General features: G+C 46.1%; 2 protein-coding genes across 2 annotated transcripts; one reads left to right on the forward strand and one right to left on the reverse strand.

The window, feature by feature from the left end:
• Positions 1-546: 546 nt before the first annotated feature.
• LOC120413709 (GDP-fucose protein O-fucosyltransferase 2) lies at positions 547-2434 on the reverse strand. Its single transcript, XM_039574630.2, has 2 exons — positions 2204-2434; positions 547-2145 (listed from the first exon to the last, which is right to left on the reverse strand). The coding sequence occupies exons 1-2, from the start codon at positions 2211-2213 to the stop codon at positions 770-772; spliced, it is 1386 nt and encodes a 461-aa protein (XP_039430564.1). The 5' UTR covers positions 2214-2434; the 3' UTR covers positions 547-769.
• A 3649-nt stretch (positions 2435-6083) lies between these two features.
• On the forward strand, positions 6084-8808 carry LOC120413711 (uncharacterized). Its single transcript, XM_039574633.2, has 5 exons — positions 6084-6381; positions 6455-7044; positions 7133-7340; positions 7395-7845; positions 7916-8808. The coding sequence occupies exons 4-5, from the start codon at positions 7585-7587 to the stop codon at positions 8060-8062; spliced, it is 408 nt and encodes a 135-aa protein (XP_039430567.1). The 5' UTR covers positions 6084-6381; positions 6455-7044; positions 7133-7340; positions 7395-7584; the 3' UTR covers positions 8063-8808.
• Positions 8809-9231: the final 423 nt, after the last annotated feature.

The raw sequence follows: 9231 nt of genomic DNA on the forward strand, positions 1-9231 counted from the left end.
TATGCAAAGTGGGTGAAAATGGTGCTGTCGATTGAGAACAGTTGCTAGCCAAGAGGTATTGGCTTATTTAAATTTATTGGAAAGCAGTCACTAGCCAGAGCGTTTTGAGAAGTAGTCAATCAACTGTGAAAAATGTTTGACGGAAACGGGACACTGACGACGAGGACAAGACATTCATCTAGGGAACTATTTTTATTACCATGTCTCGGAATGTATTTTCTTGTTTGCTGAGCTTTAATAATTTCTTTAATAACATTATAAAATTTGGCTCCAGATGTAGCCACCGTCAGTTTACAGGGTTCTATTCTAATCTAATCAAACTTTTGAAGGGGTCCTCAAGAAAGCCTTACGTCAGATTAAGCCTAGCATTCTTGTCATTTATTAACATGTGTAGTGCTCCTTTGTATTAGAATGCATCGAAACATCACAAACGTTAAAGCGGCCAGGCCTACTGCGTAAAGTTTATCGCAAAGATGATTCGTTGATGTGGGTTGCCGCTCTCAAAATCGGTTTTATTATTCGAAATAACGAAGTAAACTATTAAAATTTTATTTTTAAATATTATATTTAATGTTTATATGACACGTTTTGCTCGGAACATGGCTGAGTATTACTACACATGGCGCTTAAAAGTACACTTAAGAATACATTGTAAAAGAACATGACTGGCTGGAATTAAAAGGGTTTAAACATTCTACAGCTACTCTAAACTGCCCGGTGGCGATGATTGCGTGGTCCCAACTGATTGTCCCTACTCCACCTAGTCTCCTCACTCGTACTGAATTGGCCACACGGCGTTCTTCTCGCAGTTGGTCGCTTCCTCGTGCTTGCAGAACGTGTTGAAGGTGAGATCCCGCGGGAAGCCCAGTATTTCGCGCTCCTCGTAGATCCGATAGGTAAAGGTGGATTCGTACGTCCCGATAAAGTACCGCGCCTGGGAGCAGATGATCTGATCGATGATGGCCACTCCGCCGTCCTTCAGCTGGTCCATCTGGGCGCGGCTTTCCGGCGTGAAGCGGACCACTTTGAAGCGGCGGAGGTAGTTTTTCAGATCGTTGAACTCCATGCCGGGGCAGTCGGACGAGATGTACACCTTGCGCAGACCCAGCTCGAGGAGTTTCTTTTTGATTTGAGCTGCGGCCGAGTGCAGGGTTGGGGTGGTTTTGTCCCGGCCGTACAGGAAGTCGGCACGGCGCAGATGGGCGCACAGGAAGTCACCGCCCTTTGCCTTTCGGTACGGTCTTTCGTCCGTCCAGGACGCCGGTCGCTGCACTCGGTCTCGCTCGTTGCTGGAGTTGAAGTTGTGCAGCCGGAACTCGTCCGCTATGCTGACGAGGGTTTTGCTGAACCGCATCGACCTCCGAGCTTCCCAGTAATCCACGTTGCCCCAGTGGTCGTGAAGTACCACTTCCGCGTTCCCGACGAAGATCGTCCGGATTTCGGGCTGCCTCTCAGGGCCAAACTTTTTGAACATTGAGTAGAGTAGCGTGGCCGCACCCTGGAACCGGACGCAGTAGAACTCGTCAATCTCAAAAGTGGCGTGCAGTCGCATGAATCCCGGCGCGTCTTTGGTCAGTGCCTTCGTGCAGGGCGTCTGCTCGAACTTATCCACAAAAACTCCGTTTTCAAACATGTCGTCAAAGTGGGTCAACCGGTAGTACTCGTTAATCGAGACCGGGTTTCTAGCCTCGTGTCGACCACTCCCGGTCGACCATCGCTCAAACTCCCGAAAAAACTGTTCCGCCTCAATGACCTCGGTGAACTTTCGCATCGATTCCAAATCGAAAAAGTGTCCCCACGTCAAATTGCGCTGGTTTATCGTGTTTGACCTCCAGTGATGCAGCTCCGACCACGGTGGCAACACCAGTTTGGTGTTTTCCCAGCCGGGCATCCGGCGAAGTCCTCGCATGAAGACCGCCATTCGGATGTACACGTCCCGACGCAGGTTGAATCCCTCCGAAGGGTTAACCTCGTACAAAACATAGGTCGTGGGCGTCCAACTCGGTTCAGATCTTTCGGATAGTTTAGATTCGCTACAGCATCGATAGAAGTCAAGGAAGAACTCGTACGGTTCGCAGCTCCAACTTCGATAGTCGATGGCCTCGGTCCTTAGGAACAGACACACCAGTGCAACCAGTGGCCACTCTGTCGAATAAATTAGATTAGCTAAAACAAGTTAAATTCAAATCAACAACTAACTCACTCGACTTCATTTTGATTGTCGGATTACCACAAAAGCGCTTAAAACTAGGTTTGGCACGGCCAGGTCTTCTCGCCTGGGAGGGTTGGTATCGATTTTCTCGCGCCGGTAGATTTTTGTTTATTGATCCGCGCTGATGAGCTGAGGTCTAGCTGGGAGGGTGGGCCAGAGCAAATCTGGGATGTTTACATTTTGCACTGATATGGAGCGCGGGCACGTCAGCGGTGGGTGGTCGGGGCCCGGGCGGAGGGTGGCGTTACGAGAGTTACGTCGTTTTGTCAACATCAGTTTTGGAATGATCATGAGGGGGAAGACAGTTTGGAACTAGAAATGTATTTTGAATTTCCTAATTGGGTACTAAAGCCCTATGCCAATTTTTATGTACAACGGAAAAAAACACGATTAAAAACCATTTATGATCACTTTTTTTCATTTTAATGCAACTTTTTTTTTTGACAAGACAACATTTTTTCGATGGATCAGCTATGGTCCCCTTGGAACGACCTGTCAAGTAGGAGCTTTTCTGTCAAGAAGGACCGTGAGGTTAATTTTTCAAAATTGATTTAAAAATCCATTTTAAGCTCTTTATGGTCGTACAAAGGGTCATTGTACTCAGAAAAATAAGCTTTATCGCTGTGAACAATAATATCAGCAATCTAAGCTTCATTTTAGGACCCAATTGAGATCTGAAATTGAAATCTACTAAATTAAATCTGAATTTCATTTCGATGACGATAGTCGATTCTCCAAGAAAAGCGTGCTGTACCTACATGGTTCATTTCCAACACAGACATTTTTCGGGTCCTAAACAACTCGCTTAAGTTTGGGATCGGTAGGTTTAGTCCCCACTTTGTGCAAAGAAATTCAATCTTGTTTGGGCAAACTTATTTTTTTTTTGCTTAGGCCGATGCAAATATTTAAAAAAGTTTTTGTCCCTCGGCCCTAGCCGAGGTCAAGGGGGGGGGCAAAAAAATAAAAAAATATAAAAATTTAAATACCAAGCCATAATCTTCACATTTAAATGAAAAAAGTGTTTAAAAATGCATTTTACACTAGTTCAGTTATTTTGCAATCATTAGTTTTCAAAAAATCTAAGATCTGACAAATACAAAAATTGTATCGAAAAAAAAGATTTTGCATCGAAAATTTTCTAAAAATCTTAAGATTTTTTAATAAACCCAAACATGCAAAAAATGATTTTAAACGCAGGAGAATGTATTTTAATTTGATTTCAGCTGGTTGCACTTGAATTTTCATTGAAATTTTGAAGTTTATTGTAAAAATATTTTTTTTGCCCCCTGATTTTTCGGGCCAATTTTGAAGGGGGGGGGGGGGGGGGTGACAAAAACTTTTAAAAATATTTGTACCAGCCTTAGATACATGGGCACAACCATCGGTAATGATGCGCCTCCGAATTTCCCTGCTGCACTTGTTGTTCGACGTCACCAACGATCCGAGGTACAAAAACTACTCTACCACCTCCAACCTACAACCTTGACTCGTTTTCATTTATCGTCTCGCTCGGTCTTATGCGAGCCCGAAGGGACTCGGCAACTCCTGCCAGAAGATACTTTGATTAGTTTAATTCTCGAACGTTCTGCCGACAATTTCCATGGCGTCGTCATAGCAGATGAACTGGCTGGATTGGTTGACAATCGTGCCCGCCTCATAACATGTTTTACCCCAATGCAGAAACAGATGTCAGAGGTACCATCGTCTTATTGCAGTCCCGTACGTGATTCGATCGGGTCGGAAATCGCACCCGAGATCTTTACGCTGCACTTCAGCTTCCCATGATAGCCGTCCTCGTGCATGATCATCCGCGGCTCTTCACGATCGATTGAGTCGTTCGCAGCTTTGAAATTGATAAACAGGTGGTGCGTCGAGATCTGGTGCTCGTGATATTTTTGGAGGTGTTGCGCAGCCAAGTTATCAGGGCAGCATGCCCTCTGGAGTAAGCCTGCAGCGTTGCAAGGTCAGGAACTATCCACTGGTAGGGTTTCCTCGGCGATGTCACTCCAGGTACTTACTTCGGGACACTTTTGCACCTTACCCACTGCACTATTACTTTGAACTATAACTGGACTCCACTTGTATTTCTTTCTGAGGGAAACACGTTGGTAGGATGATCTTCGAACTTGATTTTATTGAATCTTCAACAGGGTTTTGTTCCAGGTTGGATAAGTTACAGTAGCAATGTATGAATCACCTAGTGCTTGATCATGTTACGTTAGCATTCGATATCTACGTAGAGAAATTTCGTGACCGAGTACATCCCTTCGATGCCCTAGTTTATTAATTAATTGATCCGATCTTCTCCTAGAACTCAACATGTACCCCAAAGGGTCAAATAGTTAAGCGGGTTGCCTACATTTCAAGCAACACTTAGATGTCCTGAGATTTCAAATCATTCTTGCCAGATTTACCGTTATTCTTCTATGGATCTTTAAGAGCGATTGAACGCATTTGTAACGTTCTCGTCCATTCCTCCTTTAGGATAGAAAAGGATGGCATACTAAAAATGAGTATACCACGCCTTCTTTTAAGTTGACATAATGTAGTCCGAGCAGATGCCAGACATTCTTGGAAATCGATCGTACGATCTCGCCTGATTTCTTCGCACTTTCTACATCTTGTGCGCTGAAAACAATAGATTCTTTGTATCCTCACTTATGGTTTGCTGTGACGCCACTTGGTTTTGACCTTGATTTTAGAAATGTTGTGACTCCTCGCGACACTTGCGTTTCGTTTTGATCATCGATATTGAGCTGGACTGATTTCAAATATTTATTATGCTCGCGCGGCGACAGGAGGACTTATCCTATTTATCAATGTATTTTTTTTTCTTCATTAGGAGGTGGACAAAAGCTCCCTTGAGATGTGTCTAGCATATTCCAAGATACTCTCTCAAAAAGGCACAAAACCAACTCGTCTTTTCGCATCAACAAGTACACAAAACTCAAATGATACAAGACGGGTTACTTTAAAACTAACTCAATAAATTAACAAAAATATCACAGTGTTCTAAAATCTACATGTATATCGTCAGGGGAGGGACTTGAGGAAATTAAGGAAACGGATTTTGATTTTGTCGCGGGATAGGTCAAAGTCGAAATGGTCAGAGCACAAGTTAAAAATACGACACATACTAGAAACTGGTTCGTTATGTCCGTAATTAGTCAGAGCTCGGCGAACCGTCAAAAAGGAGTGGTTGCGAAGTACACGCCGGCGGGTGTTAATATTGATCTGGTGCAAAACAGCGGGACAATCAATGGACGACTGCAGGAGGTCAGCTACAAACACTGCCTTTGCAACATCACGTCTTACCGAGAGAGGATCAAGGTTTAGCATTTTGCAACGCTCAGCATAGCTCCGAGGATTTAAAGGATCAGGCCAGGTGATGTGACGTTGGGCATATTTGACGAACTTTCGCTGCACCGACTCCACGCGTTGAATGGCGTTCTGGTAGAAGGGAGACTTGACTGAGCAAAAAGATTTGGTCCCTCCAAGGGTCCCTCATCAATCTCCCCGCCAACGAAACCGCGCATCAAGCGTTGCAATAAAATCCTCCAATCAACAACAAAATTTGCCGGCTTTCCTGACCTGTTCCGTGTCCTATATCTTGACTATCAACCGGTCCGTCCCATCTTGATAACTTCCGCACCGATACCATCCTTAGCAGCTGTTTTGTAGTTCTTCAGCTTCTTGATCTTGACTTTCCTCATCGTGGGTGCTGGCTCGTCCCCACCTCCACCATAACGCAACCGTCGTTTCCCCGTCGCTCTGGCACATCGCTTCCTGGTATTCATCGAAATACCGCTTCCACCATTCGATCATCTCGCGCTCGTCCGTCAAGAGTTATCCGTCCTAATGCCGGCACCCAGATCGAAAGTCCGTAAACCCACGATGTTTTGTAAGGCCACGATGTTTTTCGGCTATTTCGATGAACTGGTATGCTGCGCGTTAGAGTGACAGAGAAGGCATGATTTTTATTTTCATCGAAGTTTGCAAAGCATGCTATCTCTCTCGTTATCGTTTGCGAATTTTTCGGCGGTTCTGTCAAACGAGAAAAAACAGCACCGCGTTTACGTTTGCTTCGTCGCGTGGCCGGCTTTTCCGGGTTTGTTCCGGATTGTAGGTGAAATCGGCAGGACAAGAAACACCCGCAGATTATCGCCTTGGTAAATTTTGTGTTGTCTTTTTTTCTTTTATTTTGATTTGCAGTAAACTTTATCTTTACTTTCTTAATTACAGAGCGACGATGCCAGCAAAGAGACCCAAACCAAACTAACCTCACTGACATTGGCGAACCTCCGGTAATTCCGTTTTCCGTCTAAAAAGGAACAAGAACTTGGACGACCCATGCTGTAGCTTCACGATGACGGCCGGTTTCATAATGTTTTGCCAGCTGGCTGGTCGGTAACACACAAGCTCAACACTGAAACTACCATCGGAATGTGGGCTGTTGCACGGTTGGCGTGCACTTCCGCTGCACCTAAACTACTTAACCGAAGCCGAAAGGTCCACTGCTCGCAAGTTTACGGTTGTGCAAGAACATCCCCAGTGTCAATATAGACTGCACAATCTGAACATCTCCAAGAAGGTGAAGCTGGTCGCGGACATCAGCCGACCACGGTCAGCAACCAGAACGCATTCGCTGGTGCCCTGTTGGATGGATTCCAAAGAAGAACAAAGTACATTCTCGTGAACGCCTGCGTCGACCGAAAGAGCTTCAAGTTTGTCGAGAAGGCCAACTTTGCGGAGGACGTGCGCGACACTTTGCGGTTCAATTCCGGGTTTTCCGGCCCCTGATGCAGTTCAACGACAGCGGCTTTAGCAAATGGGTAAGTAAATTACGGTAGCGAGTCTAACTGCGGCCGTAAATATGAATTCCGGAAAATGTATTCACATACTTTCTTCTTCTCTTTACAGAGCTGCAGCGAAACCAAGCTGGACACCGATTCTGACGTAGAGGACAACGACTTCAGCTAGGTCACGTCCCCTTTCAGAACCGGAACCAGAAAATAGCGGTTGTGCCAAGTGGCCACTGGTTACAGGTCCGAGTGTTCTGTGGTGCTGCTGATGAAAACAACTGATTCCGGCATCGGGTAGTAGCGGAACCGGTGCTGCAGGATCGCGAGTACAAACAAAATTCTTGGAATCTTCAAACCCAAACTAATCTCCTCTCTTTTAGGTGAAATAATACGGTCGTCAACTCCAGAAAGAATAGAAACGGCAGTGGAGTAGACATATTCCGCTGTGGCCAATCCGCAGAGCGTAGCGGCGCAGAATCCCTTGGGCGGCCAGTTTGTCAGACGGTAAATGAGGAAGCTACCCGTCTGAGTGGTTTCGGCGAGGTTCACCTAACTCCGCGGCGTCATGCTATGACGTATTCTTCCGAAACGCCAAAGACAACTTCGCCCACCAACAAGCACAAGGTCTACCGCGCTCTACGACTAATTCCCAAGCTCAACGTGAGTGTGGCACAGTCTACAATAGTCCAAAATGTGCCGCAGAAAGTACCAGAAACGGGACTTGGCCACGATCTGATCCGGTGCGAAGATGTGCATCTTGAACAGACGCAGGTGGTGGTCACGAAGACGCTGGTTGGCAGAAGCTTGTTCAACGATAACTTTGAGTATTTGGTGAGAAGTTCTAAATAATTTAAACAATTTATCATAATCATCATCATTATCTTTCCCCCTCTCCTTCTAGAACAACAGCAACTGCGAGCTTAATTGCTTTTGCTGTCATCTCCGGACGAGAACCAGCAGCATCGACACGAGCCGGGACTTTTCCGATGACGAAGTGGCCAGTAAGAAAGAAGAAGACATCATCATCATGGGTGAAGGTGATGACTAGGAGTCGGTGTGAAGAGGTACTCTGATTTCTGAGCGAAGTTCAAGTGGCTTCCGAAAACAAAATAATCTCGGCTTCGTTCATGGAGCCGGAGATAGTCGTTCAGCGGTCCATCATCCAGGACGAGGATCTGCTGCACATCGAGGTCATCACCAAGGACGAGGGGGCTTGGCCAAGGATAAGTTTGACTACAACCAGAAGTTACAGTTTTCAGACGACGAGTCGGAATCGAGCCCGCCGAAGGATATGCCGGGGTCAACAACAGCAACAACTTTACCACCAGGAAGTGGACAAGCGCATGGCTTGAAGTCGTGAAGTGGAACCCGATCAGGAGCAACGCGAACGCCAAGAGAGTGAATCGGCCGTCCGTCAACAACTGCCACCATTCTGTTGCGAGGGGCCCACGTCGCGTCAAAGATTGTAGAAACTGGACGCCGAGGCCAAGGACCGTCTCAAGCTGCGACGCAAGGAGGACCAGCGAAGGGAGATGGAACGCGAGTAGGCCGCGACCAGGAAGCTGCAGGAACTGGAAGCGTCCCAATGACTTCGAGGAGGACGATCGTTTCAGCAGTAGTGGCCGGGAGTCATCCAGCAACATGAGCGGATGCGGCCTTGAGAAAATTCGGTAGAAGCTGCGATGGAAAGAGCAAGTCACTTAACGTGAGCGCAACCTCTTTGGACGCGATGACGGATAAAAAGGACGCTTCCGGACCACGATTCTAGAACTACCCCCCTGCTGCTATCCGGATGTGTCCTCGGAACAACGCTGCCCTCACAAGCGGATGAAATGCTGCACGATCCAGATTAAAAGTAATCGGTCCCCATTTGCCTGAAGCTTTTCTCTCTTTCCTTACCATTCAATTCGAGCTTAAATCTATGGAAAATGTCAGGAATAATCGGAAAATTGAAGTGCAGACTTAAATTTTAGTTTAATTAACTTTATTACAGGCAAATTTATAGAAATAAACAAATGAAACTCAAAAACGGCTGTTTTAATAACAACAAATCGAATGACAGGTGACAGAACAAGAAGAATAAGAGCACAAAAAACAGGTTGATGCGCGTCTGATTTTTCACCACTACGTCGTTCTTACATCGCCCCCGCACGTAGGCCTCACGCGATGTTCGAACAACCTTGACAGGTTGACGTTTCGGGTGCAAAATACCTTGAT

The sequence above is a fragment of the Culex pipiens genome, chromosome 1, assembly GCF_016801865.2.
Source record: "Culex pipiens pallens isolate TS chromosome 1, TS_CPP_V2, whole genome shotgun sequence".
Classification (NCBI taxonomy): domain Eukaryota; kingdom Metazoa; phylum Arthropoda; class Insecta; order Diptera; family Culicidae; genus Culex; species Culex pipiens.

What these genes read in the sequence shown, in the direction of transcription:
- LOC120413711 (XM_039574633.2), top strand. Translation starts at nt 7,585, where the DNA reads ATGACGTATTCTTCCGAAACGCCAAAGACAACTTCGCCCACCAACAAG. An exon ending in ACGATAACTTTGAGTATTTG is followed by an intron (nt 7,846 to 7,915) that starts GTGAGAAGTTCT and finishes CTCTCCTTCTAG; the next exon opens with AACAACAGCAACTGCGAGCT.